Consider the following 22,390-nt stretch of genomic DNA (forward strand, 5'->3'; position numbering starts at 1 on the left):
AAGGCAGGAGAGAGAGAAATCCTTTTAAAATGAATTCAGGTGTTATGTTTGCAGGTCTGAAAATGGCTCTCCTTCAGACAGTGCGCACGCACACACACACGCACACAGTGTGAGCAGAAAAACATCCCAGGATATTGATGCACCTCACTTGCGGAGATCTGGTCAGCTTTAACCACTCTACATCCTTCTCAAGCCCACTGAGAAGATGAATGCCAAAAGCCAACAAGATGCTGAAGAGCTGTAATGGTTTTGTGAATGAGATTATCAAATCAATTCTATTAAGATGGCTCAAGGGACAGCTGGTAATTAGGATTTGTCTGTAACTGAAAGTTAAATCAGAAAGTGCAAGTGTGTTCCCTTGTGAACATACTAACTCCTGATGATTTTATGTCATTTTTGGTAGCTATTCCAAACTAGCTGCAAGCATGGCCCAGCCATTGGTTTCCAAATCACAAGTGGCTTCCATCTGCAGAGTGCTGTATGAAGTGCAGAAGTCTATGGCATTACCATGAGGAAAGTAAATCTAAACGGAGCAACGTTAAGAACCCACCTCTTGACGGTGAGCAGAAGATCATACTGACAGTAAAACTGTCACTAGCCAAGAGCTGTTCACAATAGTATAATGGGAAATAAACACAAAGGATGGTGAATTTGCCATATTAGATTCATTATCTCCCTAGAACTTCCTCCCTCCCATTTGCTTATTTTCTCAACTTACTCGATATGACACTGTTCCACACAACATCCTGGTTGTCAAATTGGAGAAAAATGGATTTGAGGGATGGATCACTTGCTGGATAAGGAATTGGCTGGATGGTTGCACTCAGAGAGTTGTGGTCAGTGGCTCAGCGTCCAAGTGGAGACTGGTGACAAGTGGTGTTCCTCGGGAATCAGTGCTGGGACCAGTATTATTAAACTGCCTTTGTAGGCAACGTGGACAACAGTGGGATCAACTGCACCCTCAGTAAGTCTGTAGACCACATCAAGCAGAGTGGTGCAGTTGACATGCTACAGGGAAGGGGTGCTGTCTTCAGAGGGACCTGGACAGGTTTGAGAGGTGGACCCATGCCAAACTCAGGAAATTCAGCAAGGCCAAGTGTAAGGTCCTGCACGGGGGTCAGGGCAGCCCAGAGCATAGATAAAGGCTGAGCAGAGAATGGCTTAAGAGCAGCCCTGAGGAGAAGGATTTGGGAGTGTCAGTTGACAAAAGACTCAACATGAGCCAGCAATGCACTCTTGCAGCTCAGATGGCCAACTGTATCCTGGGTTGCATCAAAAGAACTGTAACCAGCTGGTAGAGGGAGGTGATTCTGCCCCTCTACTCTGCTCTCATGAGGCTCCACCTGGAGTACTGTGCCCAGTTCTGGGGCTGCCAGAAGAAGGACACTGAGCTGTTGGAGTAGGTCCAGAGGAGGGCCATGAAAATGATCAGAGGGCTGGAGCACCTCCCCTGAGGGGACAGGCTGAAAGAGTTGAGGCTCTTCAGCCTGGAGAAGGCTCAGGGGGAGTCTTTTAACAGCCTTCCAGTACCTGAAGGGAGCCTACAGGAAAGCTGGGGAGGTACTTCTCATACAGGCATGTAGTGACAGGGAAGGAGAAATGGCTTTAAACTGAAAGAGGGTAGATTTAGACTAGATGTTAGGAAGAAGTTCTTTACTGTGAGGGAGACTGGAACACACTGCCCAGAAAGGTTGTGGATGCCTCTTCCCTGGAGGTGTTCAAGGACCAGGCTGGATGGGGCTGTGAGCAACCTGGTCTAGAGGGAGGTGTCCCTGCCTATAGCAGGGGGCTGGAACTACATGATCTTAAAGGTCCCTTCCAACCCAAACCATTCTATGATTTGGCATTTCTTCAGTATCCAAGAAAAGAGACTTCAAACAGTTGTGTTTTGGTGTTTATTGGGTTTGCTGGTTCAATACATTTGTTTGTTTCTAGAGAAGGAGAACAAAACACAGAAGAGAAAAACTTCATTCCTCACAAAGGATCCTCTACAACTTGGGGTGTCTGTCATAACAGATATTCTTAAAACCACCCAGAGCTCCACAATTCAAACTAAAATAACAGTACTTTATCCATCAACTAAACAGACAAATGCCATTATTGTCTGCTATTACTGAATCTTCCTAACAAGAGCTACCTTTTGCCAAATTCCTTTGAAGGCCCTTAACAAACAAGACTCATGCCTTGATGCTTCCCTATGTCAACTATCACATCACAGAATCACCGAATCACTAAGGTTGGAAAAGTCCTTCAAAATCATCCAGTCCAACCACCCCCCTATCACCAATATACTCAGTAAACCATGTCCCTCAACACAACATCCAACCATTCCTTGAAGACCTCCAGGGTCTGTGACTCCACCACCTCCCTGGGCAGCCCATTCCAGTGCCTGACCACTCTTTCAGAAAAGTACTATTTTCTAACGTCCAACCTAAATCTCCACTGGCACAGCTTGAAGCCATTCCCTCTGGTCCTATCACTAATGACACGAGAGAAGAGGCCAACCCCCAGCTCACTACAACCTCCCTTCAGGAAGTTATAGAGAGCAATAAGGTCTCCCCTGGGCCTCCTCTTCTCCAGACTGAAGAGGAGGACGTGTAGGACTGACCTTGTCCTTCACACGGTAAGATTTAATGAAAGAGTCCTTTAGTCAGAAACCCGGAGTCACAGAAATTACCATCTCAGTGAAAGACAAACACTTTTATTTTGGAAAAAAGTTGTCCGTGTCTAACACAGCATGTACAGATGCATTAAACCAGAAATCTTTAGCCTAGCAATATCAAAAGCTACAACATATGGAATCATTGCAAAAGAGTAATAATGAACATGTAAATCAATACATAAAGCCACTCCCAAGCTCCATATAAGAAAATGCTACATTTTATCTAGTTTTTGTAAATTGAGCAGTCCTGCAGATTTCACGTGTGAAACATATCCCATAAGATGCAGTAAGTACACACAGTATAAATTAGGACTAAACACACAATTTTGCAAGTACACAGTGGGTAACATTTCTGATGACAGGAGAGCACTTAAAGTAGTCATAGTCTTAATTACAGCAATATGAAAGATTATAAAAAATAACTGCAATATATTAAATTATGTTTCCCAGTTAATCTCATGCATTTACAGAATTATACGTATAGCCAGATAGGTAGGTAGATGATGTTTTAAAATAGAGAAAGGGGATGCATTTCAATTTAAGAAAAAGACACCCTGGACATTGCCAAGGGACTCAAGAGTAGAAGCAGTTCCTGGCATTATAAAGACAGACTTTTCAATTCAGCTTCTCCTTAATTTGCTTCCTTCTGGATAGATTTTCAAAAGTTTTGATGTTTGGGGATGGATGTTGTTCTAACTTTTTTTGCTATTCCAAGGCTGGTAGAACAATGCTGGATGGAATTAACCTCAGGTTAGTATTCTGAAAGCAAAGTATCTAACCTGAGCTAAATCACAGCTTCCAGAGCCTCCTCAGGGAGGCCTCAGGAAACGATTCATTTGACTTTTCTCAAACATCTAAGGAGGAGATTAATAGCTCTCTAGAGGTGCCCAGATTCCTCACTTAAACCAGATGTCAAACTTTCAGAGAAAAAGCACTTACTGAGTTCCACTCGCTATGTACCATGATTACTGGACAGCTTATATCTGGAAAGGATGACATGAGAGCCCTAACAATTGGGCAAGAAATACAGTGAGCTTCCCCTATTTTGTTAGGGTTTTGGTTTTGTTTTTTTGTCCCAAATTTAGATCTCTAAGCACATAGGGATTAAAAGTTTCAAACTGCTGTGAAAAGTCGTTCTTCTACACAAGTCCTGCATGCTAATGTACTTAATCAAGTGCATAATTTAAACATAAGCAGCTTCAACCATGTCCAGAAAGCTATTTAGTCTATCAAAACAATTCATGATTATGAATACAAGTACACCACTGAATTAGAAACATCAAAATTTGGGAAACTGTTTTAAATGGTTAAATTCCCATTGACATTAAACATGACTTCTCTCCCTATATGACAGCTCATGCCAACTTCATTCATACACTACAGCAAATCCCCCTTTAGTTTAAGAACAGGAGAACTTCACAGCATGTCACTTTTTTTTTTTTTAAAGGCATTTTAGCAATGCATTTTTTAACATTCATTGCCAAAACACATCTTTTACAATGATTAGGAAAGATAGACAACATCAAAAAACAAGATAAAAAAAGTGGAGTATCCTTAAAAGCAGAAATTAGATAATGTGACTGAGGGATGGCTGACCATTGGAAAAGACCACTCAGTTCCAGAACAATTGGCATCATTCACTTTGGATTAAATGAAAGTAAAACAAATTTCCCTCTATATGACCACTTCACGTGGAGAGAGGCCACAGTAGTTATCAGACTTTGCATCCCCACTCTACCATACCTTGTAATATCTCTCACCTGTAGACGAACAAAAGGCACTTTGGCAAAGCAACACAGGAAATCCAGCACACCTGCACTGCCCAGGCCCCAGGTTTTTCCTGTTGCACAGATGGAGAGAAACGCAGTCCTCTCCATCAGCTGAAGAACATTTTAAAACACAGCTGCTAGAAAACACCTTCTGCTGTTATGTGTACTTCACTAAAGTAATTCTTAAATGAAAAATGTTGAGATTTATACATAAGTGTATATATAAATGTACATATGTGAGTACATATATACACGCCTAAGTATAAAATAAAACTACCACAAAATACAGCAACTTACTTTGCTTCATTGTGACATAAGGAAGGTCTAAATGTAGCTTATTTTCTTATCGTGGAAATATCAGAAATACGAAGTCCAGTCTTTCCTCGCTTTGCTGGAAGACATCTTGGAGGTATAAAGCCATAGCTAAAAGAGATTCTTACCCACTGATTGAAGGTTAAAGTGTGCAATTATAGATGAAAGTCTTCCCCAATTATTTCTCAGCTATTTGAATTAATTACATTAGCAACAGCCAAGTTTGAAATAGCCCAAATAAAGAGCAGATTTCAATTTATCTTTCCAATTACTTTAGAGAACTTCTGATAAAACCAGCTTTAAACAGAAGGCACAAAAGAAAGAAAAATATCCCTTAGTATGAACAACTAAATGTCAATTTAAACCTCCTTTATACCACCTAAAAAGCAATAGAGAATGAAATCCTTCACACACACATGATTACAAAAACACTTATTTGACTCACTGATGCTACAGCAATGACTCTATACTATTTAGTTTACCAGTTTAAAGGCACAATGGATATCACTTCATCCGTATCCCATCCTATTTACAGTGGAAAACAAGATCTCTTAAGAAAAAACAAAAACAAAAAAGATGAACACAGATGCACCCTGAGAAGTGAAATTTTTCAACAAAAACATTTTTTAAAAAATACTGTTCTTTCTAAAGTCCCATTATCCGAGCCTGTATTCTTCTACAGGTAGATAACTACCTGTAGACAATAACAATTCAATATTAGCAATATTGACAATAACCTTCAATATTAAATTACAATGAAAAATATTACTTATAGATAAAAAAAATATTAAAAAGTTCCCAGAAAAGTAAATCAACCTAAACCTGACTGAAAGAAATGAGGTTTCACACAGAATTATGCCAAAGTTGACGTCTGTCAGCGGGGAACACAAAATCTGAATTTGAAGTTCTCTGACAATGTCCAGGTCACTAAAAACAAACAAACAAACAAAGTGGAATGGATATGGCTGGAAATCCCATAGTGCCATCTGTGCAGAGGAAAAAAAATGAAACAAGAAGCCAACTGTGCATTGCCCTTCTTTGGATCTGGAATTCCCAAAAGATTCTGTAACATTAAAAAAAAAAAATCAAAAGAATGAGGTCTTTTTATAAAAAAATCAGATATGGGTTTCTAGCTGTTTTGTGACACAGTTTGAAAAGTATTGGCACCTGCACAAGAGTTCAGAGTGTTCATTCAGGAATTGCGGAGATTGTCAAATCTTTAACAATTTGTACAAGTCCTCTACCACTGGATGGTTATGTACTGCATGAAAAGAAGTATTCTTTGCCAGTGGTCCTCAGTGCAATAACGTATTTCTGTCAGATGAATATTTTCCCTCTTCTTCCAGTAGGTAATAAGTGCCATCGCGACAGTAACAGTGGAGCCAATATCAAACGACAAGCTGTATTTCATGGTCCATATTCATCAGTAATAGCTAAATAGGTAAAAAAAAATAACTTCAATTCTTGATGTACACAACAACATATTCTAGCAGTGGTATTAAAGAAAAAAAGAGAAAAGCTTCATCCAAGGAAGTGCAAAAGGAACAAAACCCGTAAATAGTTCATCAACAGTTTTCCTTCTTCAACATTTCAACAGTGCTGAAGAGAGAGAGTACAACAGTACTTAGAGCTCTCACCTCTAGGGAAAGAAGAAAACGCACAAAAAACCCTCAAATCCAATAGCTTAGACTACTAAACCACCAAAACACATTGCTCTCCCTCCAAAACTACTGTATTTTCATTGCTGTTTTACTGAACAAACATGCTTGTTCTTAACAACTTGACAGATTTTATTCCTGTGCTAGGGACATTTGCTAATGCATTAACTTAAGTACTATATTTTACATACTGTGCAGGATAATTAGATGTATACAAACCAACTGCCTTGAGTGTGTAAAGAGAATTGGTCTGGAATTTTCTACACATCAGTTACGACACTGTGTACAGCTCCAATTTTATATCCAACACCAAGAAGCAGCTGGCAATTTTCTCTTTCATTTCTGCTACAAGTTCAGGTGGCAGGTTCTTGAATTTATCTGTTGTGTCACTTAGGCTGGACTGTAAAACATCACTACATCTATTTCAGATGGAGGAAGGGATGAAAATCTATCAGATGCAGTTCATTGCCACAAAAAATGAAAACCTGTCTTTCCAATCCATTCTTAATGAAGCTCAAAAGTTTTTCAAATAACTAATTGTAGGCCTGACCATAACATGTTGTGCTGCAGACCAAATTAAAATGCTACCATGTGTGCACGTAGATCTGTACACGGTTATATACACATACACACATATACACATAAATAAAAAAGGAAGCACCCATCTTTTTTTTCTTACTAGTAATTATTCAACATTTTCATTTACCTAGATATTAACATATTTGCTGGGTATAACACCCTATAAAGGGACATGTAAGATGTTTTTCATTTTCTTGCCATTAAAGCCATACATATGGCTAGTATTTAAAAACATGCAGTGCCACCGATTAAGAGAGTAAAACAATTATTAGGTACAATATCAGCTCTAGGAAATGCATAATAGATTTAAATTTAAAATGTATTTTACCCATTTGTGCAAGTAATTAATACAATCCACTATTTCATAGGAACTCTTCATTAAAAAAAAAAAATCAGCACAAATCCACAGGAAATAACTGTCAAAGGAATTCCATAGCAGCATATGTAGTGAGTCACTGGGTGAAACTCTTCTTTATGAACACATTAGGAAAGTTGGCATTCAGTTCTAGGACAACTCTGTTATCAATCTGTGAACAGAAGGACACATCGAGTAAAGAAAGATCTTTACAAGACTCCAGCAGTTTTCTTAATGATGCTGGGCTTACCATCCTCGTTCCTGTTTGAAAACAAACAAACAAACAAACAAACAAGAAAAAATGCAAAGTTAAAAAGAATTCTTGTTTGTTTTAAAGCTGCTAATATTGCACAAAAAGAATGCTAGTAATGCAATGTTTATTTACATTATTTCAATTAGATTTCAAATGAAAAACTTCAGCGGCAGTCTTTGTATAATTTTTGCTTTTAAGAAGCCTGTTGCATTTTCCTAACTCAGCTATTCAATTAGATCGTTTGCTTCTTAGAATAAACTTTACAACTTCAAGAGAAATTTCTAAATACAGAAGCTGACCAAAGTATCCAAAGCCACAAGAGCCAGTGACTAGATCCTGGGCTTTGGCTACACAGGAAAATACTACACTACACTCATGCTCTTGTGACTTTTCTGCTGGCTGCAATGCCTGGCAAAACACACACTGCTATAGGCTCTTCCAACTCCAAATACATCAGCAAGGCTTCTAGGGCTCTAGAGTGGCTACAGGTATTACACCCACATCATGCAGGAACGGTTCTCAAAAGACTACTACACACCTGGCAGACAGGTCACAGGACTGACAGGAGACCCACGTCTTACTGCAGGCACGTCCAACCCAAGGCCTGTGGGCTGTATGTTGCCCGGCACAGCTCATACTGCAGCCCACCCCACTGCTGTCACACCATTGTGGTAGTGGCTCTCCCACACCGAGTGACTCAGCCTGGCTCCAGATGCACACCCAGATTGTTCAGCGACAACCAAACACTGCTGTTTGACCAACACTATCTGGGGCACGGGAAGGGCGCAGTGCAGAGCTGGCTCAAATTATGGCAAATAATTCTATGCATTTTGACACCTTGGCTACACACAGTCCTGTGAACAGCAAAAACAGGCAGCAGTGCTTTCTGTATTGATAAAGGAATTTGACAACGAGTTTCAAGATTGAAAAAAAAATAATCAATTTTTTGATATATTTGCAACTCCACCTTCAGTCTACATAAATACAGTACCTGAGAATTTGAAATTGGAACACACAGAGTTGCAATCATATTTGACTCAAAGGAAAATTGATCATGTCTCTACCAGACTTTTATAAGACCTATCTCATCTGAGAAAGATATCCCTTGCTTCACAATCACACCTTATTCACATCATCACTTTTTGGCAGTACATGTATTTGTGAACAATTGCTGGCAAGGATGAAGCAGGAAAAATGTAAAATTTCATCAAAAATCTCTGATGAACACCACAAGAACTCACTGAGGATTGTAGCACCTTCACCAAACCAGAATGATGCATTTGCTTCACAAAAACAAACTCAAATAACCCACTAGTTTTATGTCCTTGTTTTTTTTTTTTTTTTTTTTTTTTTTTTTTTTTTTTTACATTTTAATAAAATATATTAAAAATAAAAGCAGCTTAGTTGCCTATTATATTAACTACATTATGCATTTTACTGGAGCCAGTGGTGCAATGGATATCACATCTGGCTATGAATAAGACAACTGTAGGTTCGACTCCTGCCTAGTTTGTTCAATTTTCCCCAGCACAAGAAGAATACAGAGTTGTTGGAGCAGGCTAAGAAGATGATCAGAAGGCTGGAGCATCTCTCTTATGAAGAGGGAGTTGGGCTTGTTTAGCTCAGAAAGGAAAAGGTTATAAGCAGGACTTTTTACACTGACAGTGATAGGACAAAGGGAATCTGAAGTAAAAGAGGGGAAATTTAGGTTTGATGCTGGGAAGTAGTTCTTTACTCAGGAGGAAGGTGAGGTGATAGAACAGGTTTCTCAGAGAATTTGTGGATGCCCTACCCTTGAAAGGATCGTTCAACGTCAGGTTGAATGGGACTCCCAGCAGTCTCATCTAGTGGTTGACAACCCTGCCCGTGGCTGGGGGTTGGAACTAGATTATCTTTAATGTCCCTTTCAACCTAAGCCATTCTATTATTGTATGACACGCAGTCCAAGAACAATTCCTCTCCACTTAATGCAGCTCAAGCAAGCCTAAAGGTTGGACACACACACCTTACTGGAGTAGTTGGTAGCCAGGCAAGTTATTCCAGAAAGTAAACCAAGCATGGATGTCCACAGTGTGACACACTACTCAATTTCTACCGACTCTAAAGAGCTTATGCATCCAGCAGGCCTGTGAATATCTACTGGCAGACATCTATTGGTAAAGCACTGACATTCCACTTTTTCTAAATCATTCATAACCCGATGCAACTCTTTCTTCCTCTTGCTTTATCATCTGGTACTAAGTATCACAGGATCATTTTGCAAATCTTCAGCCTTAAATTCTTCAGCTTCAGATTTTTCTTTCTTAATTGCTTATGCATTATCAGCAAGTTCTGATATGGCTTATTCACCCCTTTGCCTGTATTACTCATTAGCAGATGAGACAGCACCTATCACATTATGGTCCTTGGTGACCACAGCAGTGACTTAAAAGCGACAATATATTCTTATCCTTTGCTTTCTCTCACTTAAACACCTTCTCTAAGACAGAAAACAGCTTGTTACAAAAACAGAACAGCCTTGCTAAAAACTTCTGAAAATCCAATACTATCCAGATTGTATCGGTGTTTGAAGTTCTAGGTTTGAAACACCTAATAGGTGAATCTCACAGGGATGGAGCTCCCCTTCACAATATCTTAACAATCTTCATGTCCAGTTGCACGTTTCAGCCCTTCATTTCTCCAGCACTGGGGCCAATTTAAGTGATAAATCATACTAACAGTTTTGCATGTGAGCTCGTTTAGAAATACTGCATAAATATTAGTGCTAACAATTTATTACTGCTCAACATATTAATTTGTTCAAAAGCTTCCTGTATCAGCATTCCAGTTTAAGACAGCTTTCCAGGCTATTCTGGAGAGAATGGGTCTAAAGTTGCAGCCTACTTGAACCCCCTTGCAGCAAGCGCTAGTAAGATGTTTTCCTGCAAGAGCCTTCTCATATCTGAGTGGCCAGACACACTGTTTATCTACCAGTCTCCGTAATTCTCCTGTAAACTTCTTCCAACATACCTGAAATGCCATTTTAGCTCTACCTTTAGCCAATAGCTCATTAATGGTCCATTTCTGCCTTACTGTGATGCTGTTTCACCTTCTTATTTTCTTCCTTTGAACAGGACTCATTTCCAGAAAGATGACTGTTTCTAGTAGTCTCCTGTAGTTCTCTGTGTAAGCACAGGGGTCTCTAAATGTGGTTTTCACCTATTCTGCAGTAGAATCTTGAATTAGTTATTTAGGAACATTACTGTCTCTGTTATCACGTTATCAAATTCTACCTCACCTACAGGGAGGTAATTAAGGCGTATCATTATTGTGACTTTTAACTCTTACCATCATATAATCACTATCACCACAGTGGTCAGGCAGTTGATACAGCAGTCCTATTGGCACACACACAGATTTTGTGATATTCTTTAGTTATTTACTTCCCTTAATCATAATTGTACCATAGTACCATTGCCCTATCAGAAGGATCTGCTCTAATGTTTCAGCTGAAATAATGCTATCATCCTTCTACCACACCTAAAATTGCTACTGCATTAGCATCTTCATTTAAAACTAGTTTTGTTTGACCATCTCAGCTTTTAAGATAAGAATTCAAACCTTTTTACAAAATGCAATATATAGATGCCTAGCCATTTTGTGTGTAGTAAGAGGGTCCTCCTCATTCCTTCCTATCTCAACTTTGACAGTTGACCTATGGCTTAATTTAAGACTTTTAATGGATTTAGAACCAAATAGGTCATCTAAGTACAAGCTTTATTGCACCTCTTACTTTCTTCATCCCCAGACTTAAAATTTTACATTAGGAAAAACCTTCTTCAAAGCTAAAAAGGCTAGTCGGTGTTCGCAGTGTTTGGTCATTCAGACCAGGGAATAAGCAAACATCCACAGACTTACTCTATGTTATACAATGCCAAATTAATGAGACATTTCTCAAAAGCACATTCAAAAGCATTTCAGAAGTATAATATAGCATATATTTCCTTGCCTTTCAAAAACGGACAAAATATGCTAGTTAGCTACACTGCACATTTTCCTACAGTTTGGAGGCTGCTGGACCTTTACTATTTTACTACAATTCCTCCCACATTGCCCATTTCTTTGAGTAAATTCATAACATTTGCTTTTTTTTCTGTCGCTCAGTTTACAGTCCTGAAAAAAAACCTGATATCCTTTTCATGAAAGGTGCTTTGAGTAATGATTTATATGCAAGAACAGTTATGTTTATTAGCTGCAAATGATTTCACCTATATGCATGATACATCCAAATCCTCAAATACTAGAACAGTTGAGTGTAATGATGACTACAGAAGTACCACATCTGGAAAACTGCCAGAGTCACAACTTCTGGGGCAAAAGGGACGGATACACAAATGATAATTAAGAACAATATTGAAGTTTTTTTTTTTTTTAAATGGGCCTCCAGTAACTTCAGTTAAAAATACACCAATATGAACCTTTCAAAAGAGTGCACATGAAAAAACAGCTTTCATCTTTTACTCAAAAATAACACACATGTTGATGGGCTAAAAAACAAAAAAAAAAGATACCCAGAAATAACTAGCACTATTCTCCCAATCACTCTCACTTTTCCTTTTCCTCCCCAACCAACCAGATTAGCCTTTCATTCTTTACACTCTACTCGATTTACAGAACTCTAATTAAAGTTTAAACGCAGTGCACATTTATATGTTTGAATTGACTAGCTATGTGTTGATGCCCTCAAGAGAAAGCTGAAGATTTTGACAGCTGGCAAGGGGGTTGTTGGTTTTGCTGTTGCTCAGAAATGTGTAGGACATGCTGGTATGCAGACAGTATACAAATTCTGCAGTAACAAGGGTGCCTACTTTTTAATACTCTTTGTGCAAGACAGAGAAAGTTAAGACTTTTGGGAAGTGAGGTTAATATGACTTACTGTTCTCCTTGGTAGCAACTGGTACTCACAGCAACACAACTAAGCAGCTGATATGGCATACATTTAAAGCTATTGGCATTGCCAATTCAGGCGGTCACCTGTCTTGACATGAGGTTTCTTTTACAAGTATCGTAACACTGAACACTGTACTGCAACACTATAAAAATATAACATAATCATAGCTGGATCACTCTACATTCCTTGGGTGAACAAAAAGAAATAATTCCTGCATAGTCTACCCTATCTATTAGTGGAAAAGATGCAGGCAGAGAAGTAGAAGATACTTGTAAATAGGCAGCTCAGTATGTACTGGGTAAAAGAAATACCATAACTAAAAAACCCAAGAAACATACTCATGTACTTAGTGACACACTTACTTCATCATGCTTCTTCCAAACTGTATTATAAATACAGCAGATATGAAACCAAACCATGATTTTAACAGAACCTTACTTTCTTAAGCACGCTTTACACACAATTTAAACAAAGCTACCCATCAAACAATGCTTTATGTGGGCCAATAATTTTACGCAGCACATAGAAACGGGCAATTTTCATCTTCTTTCATTGCACTAAATCAAGAAGAAGGGAATTATCAAACAATAACAGCGACACCAAGAAAAGGACAGATGGGCAGCAAGCTGTAGAACCACCTTGGCATCCAAAGTACATATAACCTTTTTTTTTTTAATACTTAAATGAAGAACAGTTCAACAAGCTTTCTTTGAGAGGCTTAGATTTCCTTCAGTTCTGAACACAGTGGGAGTATAAATATTCTGTAACTGAACCAAGAATTTTTCCCTGCCACACTTGTATGTTCTACCAGTTGAACAGAGAAACAAGCAAAGTATTGTCCACACTGGTGATTATGCTGCAAGGCGAGACATTTTGATCTCTACTTAGGTAAGTTCCTGTATACAGCAAAATAAAATCAAGCTTTTATGCAGTGTAGTTGAGACAAAGTAAGTTCTCTTGCTGCATGCACTGCTAACCCAGCAGTAATACTTGTATGCCCTTAACATATGCATGTGTAATCCAGCCATTTTTTACTTGGGCAATCACAAAGGATGCAGTACGAGAATCTCCTTTTCATTCACATCATAGAGGAGACCCAACGTTCAAGGTTAATCTTGCAAAGCCGAGAACTGACCTCGAGCCTCTAATAGCTTCAGACCTGTTGTCATCCTTCTTTAAAAGGAAAAAAATCATATTAAGAATTTACGCAGTTAATAGAGATAGCATGGTCCTACATCAGCAGCCAGAAGTCAGAGCACATAATGAGATTTATGATTTTCTCAGCATTCTTGTGATGTAAGAGAGCAGGTCTTGGGTTCCTAAGAGATTTCTGAATTTATATTTGAATATCTGGCAACTCTACCTCCAGATGATCTCAGCAAGGTTGTGATTCTGCTTGACAACTCACTCCTTCTTTGAACCACAGACTGTAATGTAATGGCTTCCATATTTAAAAGAAGACACGAAGAGTTTTCTTACTAGTACCACAATAGCTGGATCACTTCCTCACATACATTGTGAAGAATGTACTGATTATAGTAGAGAAAAAAAAAAAGTTGCATTCAGCTAAGTGTTACTCTGAAGAAAGAAAGCAAATCATGGGAGTAGACACTGAGATTTTTGGTAACAACTTGTGGTGTGGATAATTCAACTGGATATCCTCTAGAGAGCACCCTCCTGAACACAATTTGCAGCTTTATCAGGTAAGGTTGACTACAAACCCACTTGACTCAGTAACACTGGTAGGCACCTAGGGAATGGAAGAGAATTCCACTCTATGTTCACACATTTTTCAACAAAAACATCAATGAGATGTTAAACTGAATTCAAATGCGAATTCAATTGTTAAAGGAGAAGTGTGGCAAAAACCCTTCAGTGCTGGAAAAGAGGCAGCAGAACTAGCAGACTTATCTGCAGGCTTAACACAACCGAGCTATTCATTCTGCAGCCTTTGGTACAGTGAAAAGGTCAGACCGATTTGTGGGCAGACACAATGCCATTGTAACAGCATGTATGTGGGTGGTCAGGAGAACATACATGTTTATGAAAGACTGTATTCATTATGCCTTTTGGAAACTTTTCATGTCTGAACAGTGAAATGTATATCCCTGCTAGTCTAGCTACAAAACATGTGCCCTTAACCATAGGCAAAAGCATATATTAACACCCGAAAACTTATGCATTAATCCAGAATAATATGTACTAAGTGGACTTAAGTTTTCATCTGTTCATTCTCCTTCCATGTTGGAGAGAAGGTAGCTTTCTAATTTATAGATAAGTAAAACTAAAACTAAGTAAAAGAGCATTTACTATCTATATTGTGGTGACAACTTGCAGCCACGTGGTAAATTTTTGTAATGAGAAACACAGGTAAGGCTTAAGCTTGCTTGTAACATTCTTTGAGTAAAAGGCACTGCTTCTCTGGAGCACCACTCCCAACCTAAATGTATTACCTTCTCAAAATATTATTAAATACTGAAAATAAGCAGTACAGCTACTTTCTTCTCTTTAATAATTTAAATCTTCATTTTTCAACCAACCTTGTGAAAATAAGTTAAGACAAGGATGAAGAAATTTTCCCCACATCAATGTTAAGACTACCATCATTGTCACAGACTGTTCCTTTTAAAGATAATCCCACATTCTGCCACAGAAAGAATAAAACTACAATTCCCAAAGTCCTTACTCAAGATCCAACACATATTTAGTTTGGATTTCCCAAACTGTTTTTAGCTATAGACAGCACAGATTATTAGAAATCTAAGATTTGATGCATTCTTTGCATCTCATCACTTCTTTTCCACCTCAGTGGTAATTCCATTTAAAGTTTTGTTATTAATAACATTTTTCTCTTTAAAGAGACAAATTCAATTCCTGTAAAAAGAGACAAAGATTGCTAATACTGCCTGGCGTACCTATACTGTGCAAAACCAGAAACCCATTTATTAATCAGGAATTCCCACTATCAATATACTTTGTCACACTTTATAGAAATTAAAAAACAAAAGCAGAAAGAAGAGGGGACTGCATCTTCTGAAGCAAAAATCAAAAGATTTCTGTTAAATATACTGATTATCATGAAACCAAGAGTTACTGGAACAAATACACAATTCTTAGCTTAAGTAACATATGTAAGTAAACAATCAAATTACACAATTAGTAGAATCTAAAGAATTTAGGTGTCAGAAAACAATTGCAGTTACTACTTATCTCTCATTTCTTTCCACAAGCTAAGTCCTATTTTTATACAAACATATAAATACATATAAATACATCTAGGCAGCAGTTTGACCACATGGATTCCTTTTATAACTCAGGCTTCTGAGAACAGTAAAATATATACCAATATTCCTACATTTTCTTACCCAATATATCTAGCTGCCGTAAATGAGTACAGTTAGCTGCAAGCTCTTCAATGTCTGTGTCACACACAGACCTGTTGGCCGTAAGAAAGAGCTTTTGTAAGTTCGGGAGTTTACGTGCAAGGTTTGTGAAACAACCCGTACTGCTCTGTAACGTGGGGCACCAGCCGAGATCAAGTTCTTCCAAAAGCTGGCAGCCTGAAGCCAACTCTGCTATTCCATTTTCAGTTATGTTTTTACATCTCCAAAGATCCAGACTGCGAAGCTTTTTGCATTTTGCTCCCATCATGCTTGCTATAAGATCATAGTCTTCAATCTGCAAGGAAAATAAACATTTTGTCATGTATACCACCCTTCCAGACACACATAGGTGTTTCAAGATTTACTTGCTTACACATCCACAGATCCATCCTAAGCATCTGTCGCTTCTAAAGAGCTCTGAAAATTACTCACTGTACACTGAGGTCTACTCCTACATGAGACAAAAATAAAGTTCCTATTTACTCCCAGACATACGTGCTTTTATATTCACTTGACACTGAGGATCAGTGAAAATGCAGTTAGAAGTTCATTTTCTTTGAAAACTCCCTCCTTTTCTTCAAGAGATTATTAAAATTGTATTTATGACAATAGAAACAGCAACTACAAGTGTTTTTGCATTAAAGAGGGCACCTATTTTCATTCTAGGTTGATCACCTGCTACACTTCCTTATGGGAACATTACTGTTTACCTCAGACAAGCCAAAGGTGCTCAAAGTACCCCAACTCCACAGGTAGAAGAAATGAAATCCACTATCAAAAATCATAGGAAGACTAGAGTTGTTGGAAAATAGCGTGCTGCTTTCCTCCTCTGCCCATGAGTCAAAGTGGGGAAGGCTGAGTCAGTTCTGCTTTGTCACTTGCTTCTGAAACTGCAGGGAAGTTTACCTGATGTGCTGTCAGATGCGTTTATCACCAGAGACAGAAAGTTAAGTCCCAGTGCATACAACCCTGATATGCATATTCAATAAAGTTTAGGTGAGCTCTGTGCAGGGATTCCAAGCCCCATATTTTCTTTCTTCAATTCAGTGTGTGTACCCAGGAAGTCTACATGACTCAAATAGCTTCTGTTGAAAACATTCTTGTGCTTATGATTGTAGTGTCACACACAAGTCTTGGTTTGCTATGAATTATGACTTGGTCTGAATTTCCAAAAAAAAAAAAAGTCTTAATTGTTTTGGTGACTATGCACATAAGAAATGTTCCAAAATTTAGGAAGAGGATGAAGAACAATGGAAAAAAAAAACACAAGCTAGATTTTAAACCTGTGAAACTGACATACAATCTTTAAAAAGATGATTAAGTTACATCCAGCTCGAATCTTTTGGAAGTTTGATACCTCATCTAACATCAACCCAGCATTTAACACAACTCTGTGAAACACAATCAGGTCAAGTTTAGAAGCACATGTGTGCGCACACAGCACTCCAGCTACTCACCATGACGCAGCTGCCCAGGCTGAGGTGTTGAAGCTCTGAGCAGAAGTTCAGGATACTGAGCAGGGCTGTTTGCTGCCACAAGGGAATGCATCAGAAGGAAATATGGAACGTGAAACAAAGAGAAGAGGTCAATTAAGCATTAAAGGCTGTCACTGCATTTCCTGAAACACAGCTCAAAACTCTGTTACAGACACAACAAATGCCACTTAATGAGTCCCCAGGTAATCTGCCCATTGATTGGCTTAAAGTAACAGTAATCATTACAAACCTTTACACAAGTCACTTTGGATGTGGTTTTGAATTGCCCTGAAGATACCTATCCACTTATGACCTATCAGCTCATTTCCCCCAGGAAAGATGCTGAAGAATAAGTGTGGCAAGTTCAAACAACCGGCAAGGCCAGACCAAAATCACAAAGGGCTGGTGACACACCAGCAGAACAGCAGAGCACTGACATTCTCTCATCGGCCGCAGCCTGATGGAACTGCCAATAGAGCAGCGCAGCATTGGGACCGAGCTGGTGACTTTAATGTCAAAGGAGTCTCCGTGCTGACAGGGATGCTGACAACCATTGAGCACCTGTCACTACCAGCATGCGGGCTGAAACAGATATAATGTGTACTTTACAGTCATGTTTCTGCCATTTATCACAGCCATTCTTTTCAGAAAGTACTGCACGTTACTCAGCCTGAAATTATACTGGAACGCAGATGTATCTTACAAAATGCTAAGTACATGGCTATTCTGTTCTATGACAAGTGAAACCTCATGGTTATTTGCATTTCTAAAATAGAGAAAAGACTCCTCTGCATTGTCTGTAGCCATATTCTGTTTTGTGGTTTGAAATATAAACAAGTGCAGAGAAGGACACAGCCTGGGATTCAAAACAGAAATATCTGTGCACCATACCTGAAACATTTACCACTTAATTAGTTTTTGTAAGCTTGAAGACTACAGTAAGTTCCGTAAGATAACTGAAGTCTGTGTATGTATATAGGATACACAACAGTGTCTCTCATACACACACAAGAAAAAGAAGCAGTATACAGAGGACAAAATCAACTGCTAACGTGTACAATTTCTACAGGAATACCAGTAAACTATTTGTAGACATGTGAACTATAAAAGATACCTATTTATATATGCTAATATAAAGTCGTTTGTTTTCACAAACCTAATGGTAAAATGCTTTACTGAGTTTTTTCAGTCATTATATTCCAAAGAAACTCAGCAGGACCATTATCTTTTTTTCATGGCACTGTGAAGAACTACGTGATCCCTTGCACTGAAACACTGGCAGATGCAGAACACAGACAGTGGGTAGAGTATTCATGGAGACCATTCCAGACATCTAATTTAGGCATCTCAAGGGAGCAATTAGAAACACCCAATACTTAACATGGATAGAACTTCAGCTGCCAGCTTGGCCTTCTGAGATTTGATTTCCCAAAAGCAGCCTGAAGGTTGAGGACACAAACAAGCCTTCCTCACAAACATCTTTGCAGAGGTCTTACAAAGCCACTGTCTGCTTGCTCAACTGACTTTCATTTATGTTTTTAAAGAGTAGGGTAAACTAGGGAATTAAGCATAACAGCATTAAAAAGTCATTATAAAAGAGGTAACACTTAGGAGCACTTTAAAGCTAGTAAATGTGTAAATATCCAGTGTGTTTAAACTAAAGTACTTATTAAGTAAGCGCTTTATTTGGAGCATTAAAAATGAATAAACGAGCAACTCTAATAGAGTGAGAAATCCTTTATTCTTTTCCTCCCTGAAAACTCTGCGCTTTAGAACCTCCTCAGACTTCCAAAATAAATAAATAAATCCTTACATCTCTCTATAAATCTTAAATATCAGAGCTAAATGCATCAGTCTCTTAATATCCAATGCTAAGCAGGTTTTCCTCCAGGTGACTCTACAATAAAACTGAATAACTCAATGTATTTGACCACGTTTTTTTCTGCAGTAGTTTCTAAAGTGAAATTTAAACAATGGCCTGAAAGGACAGAAAGCAGCAATACTTTTCCTTAATTGACATAATTCAGAAGCATATAGATACGCTGAGCAGACTGAGGACGTAAGATCTATTCCATAATGACACTCCTTTAGGGAAGAGTGATCTAGGTAAGGAGATCAATATTCATAGTGGTCTTGATCACAAAAATAAGCTAATGTGAACAGGAATTTAGTGACTCCCTCAGAATACTTTAGTCCAAGGGAGTTCTTCCTGTATTATATGCACTGAGTCCACATTTTCAGAGGTCTTTTCACAACTTGTAATAGCTAAAGTATTACTTTAAACAACAATTAAAAAAAAAGCAAAAAACAGGAAGAAGATAAGCACCAGAAACGTGAGTAATAAAAAAGCATCATGGTAGAACACCATAGCATACCATCACACAGCCTGCCAAATCTAGCCCAAGAGTAAACAATAAGTTACTCAATAGTAGCTACACTCAGTGTAGGTTAATTCTTCTTCTGGAGCACGCACATGCCTCAACACAAGAAAGCAGACTTTCTTCAGAAGCTGTGCCTGTTCTCCCATAACTGGAGGCTGTTTCTGCATATGTCAAGAGGAAAAAAAAAAGAAAAACAAAAAACAACCACCTTTCTTTGAATATGCCTAGTTGAACCTCAGTCAATTGCAAATACAGGTGGTAAAGGACATCAAAATAGCAGGAAAGAATGGCAGCTCACAGAATACATATGCACTGCACATCAAGAACTATCATTGTAATAACCTGACTCTGTTTCAAGCCATCTGTCTGTACAATTCATCTCTCTGACTTGTCTTGAACACAAGATGAGTGATAACATTCCTGTGTAAGCAGAGAAGAATGAGGCAATCACCTGACCTTGAAGCTGTAAGGCAGGCCAAACCTCAGATGTCAGAGCTCGTTATAAGAGGAGCACAGGCCACCTAAATTCTGGACCAGAAAGCTTCAACTGGAGAGAATCCAATTGCACTTCCTCAGCCAAGCAGAGGCTGTCAAATCAAAGACTCCCCACATAACACTTCATTTGTGAGCTTAGTAGCCAAGATATGCATAGTTTGGAGACTTTCTAAGGTTGCCCTGTAGCAAAGGTAAGGGCTGGTTTTGAACCGGCTCCCCTTCATGCATGCTCAAACTGCAGAAGGCAAACAGTAGACACCTCAGTGGTCCAAATTTCTTCTGCCATCCAATCAAAGCAGTAACTGGTGAACAGTCAATTTTTATAAGACAGCACAAACAGCAGGAAGAAGAGTTCTGAGCAGTCAAATAAGATCCTATTATCCATTTCCAGGAATGGTTTTTAGATGATGAAAATGCTTACAGCTGAAGTCACGCACAAATTGCTTGAGGAGAGAAGACTGGCATCAAGCTGCACAGAAGGATGACACGATACTGCTGTTAAACACAGCCTTTTAGAACAGATTATAGAAATATTTTTAGGGCACAACAGTTAGTTCCAAACCTCAGAAATGGAAAGGAGACACCCTGAAGAGTCTCTGAAGTCTTTAAGAACAGGCTAGACTAACATGTCAGAAACGACATCAACAGAGTTGATCCTGTCTTGGACAAGAAGAGAGATTACCTTTTGAAATCCTAACTCATTCCACATGAGACAAGAGAGTTCTGCCCAAACATGAATAAGTCTTTCATTTGGTAACACAGCTGGCCTGGAACACACTTCTGTGCTATGCATACCACAGTTAAATAGCTGATACTGGACTAACTTCCATCCTACCTGCCTTTGTAAAGACCTTACACATCACATGTACATTCTGGCTTGCAAGTTGCAAGAGTGCAGCTGGCTTGAATGAACAGTGAGGAAATCAAATACTGGTGACAGAGTAATACATCTAGTAAGGCTGAATCCCACTGCAATTTTTTCAGGACTTTTTGCATTCATGATCCAACCAGAAGTGCAAATTATATCTGATGTTGGTATGATAAGGAAAGCATCCAAGAGATATCCTGAGATTAGTATCACTTAACAGAAAAGCCCCTTCTGTCTATAGTGCACTTGGCTCACTCATGAAGGATGCACTTTCAGTCTTGGACCATCTACTCGCTGCAGTTTCACCGTCAAATAGTCCAGAATATAAAGCTTTTTACAAATACAGAAGACGGTTATGATACACTGGCTCTGCCATAATAAGAACATTTTGCCTGTGGAACACTAATGGAAGAACTACAGAAAAAATAACATAGTTTTACTTCTAAGGTTGGGATAGGTCTACATGTTTTTATAAACTCTTTACAGAAAGATCTTAAAATTCTTCTACTTGTAATGCTGGGAACAAAAAAAAAAAAAAAACAGACTGCTTTTTTTCCCCTACAGTGCAATCAGAAGAAACGTGTCTGACATAGACTGGAAATTCTTGCAGCCCTCTCAATGAAGCAAGACAGCCTAAATCCTTTACAAGTCTCTCTTCTCCTGTAATTTTTCCTTTTTTTTTTTTTTTTTTTTTGAGTGAAGTAAATGCTGACAAAATCTCAAACTCTGACAGGCTGCTTTCTCCATTCTTTAAACTAGACTTCCCTTGCTTCCTATGTTTTTGATCACTGAATTACTAAATCTCTGGCAATCACACATGAAAAATTCTGAGTTTTGCATGAATACATATTTCAACATTAAAATTTCAAGTTAGGAGTAGAAAAAAAGCTTAAATTTCTTCCCTCCATAATTGCCTTATATGAAAGGACAAAGTTGTTATTATTTTTTCTTATCAGTTCCAAATGACAACCTCATCTCCAATGTTCCCTGCCCCATGCCCCCAACCCTGTTGTTTCCGCTTACGTTCACATAGTTATATAACATTAGTCTCAGGCAAATATCAGATAACATGCCTATATTTGCAGGCTTACCACAATGAGAATATTGCATTTTTCCATAATATCAAGGAATTAATTTAAGAGAGTTCCTAAAGACCACAATTTCTTTTCTCATATTTCAGTTACTTATCTCTCCTTTAAAAATGCATCTTGAAGAGCCCTTGCAGCGAGTTGCTCTTGCATATGAGTTTTTGCAGTTGTTATATTTAATA

General features: G+C 38.4%; 1 protein-coding gene across 5 annotated transcripts in view; it reads right to left on the reverse strand.

The window, feature by feature from the left end:
• Positions 1-2,685: 2,685 nt before the first annotated feature.
• Positions 2,686-22,390, reverse strand: part of FBXL4 (F-box and leucine rich repeat protein 4) — a 56,805-nt gene continuing 37,100 nt past the window's right edge. For 3 of the 5 annotated variants that reach the window (XM_048935410.1, XM_048935412.1, XM_048935411.1), the window contains exons 7-9: positions 17,359-17,430; positions 15,884-16,196; positions 2,686-7,596 (exon numbers count right to left, since the gene is read on the reverse strand). In XM_048935410.1, the coding sequence (XP_048791367.1) occupies positions 7,433-7,596; positions 15,884-16,196; positions 17,359-17,430 (549 nt within the window). In that variant the 3' untranslated portion in view covers positions 2,686-7,432. The remainder of the gene's footprint in view (positions 7,597-15,883; positions 16,197-17,358; positions 17,431-22,390) is intronic. The other 2 variants (XR_007374918.1, XM_048935413.1) reach the window with 2 other exon arrangements.

This window comes from Lagopus muta, chromosome 2, assembly GCF_023343835.1.
Source record: "Lagopus muta isolate bLagMut1 chromosome 2, bLagMut1 primary, whole genome shotgun sequence".
In the NCBI taxonomy this organism is placed as follows: domain Eukaryota; kingdom Metazoa; phylum Chordata; class Aves; order Galliformes; family Phasianidae; genus Lagopus; species Lagopus muta.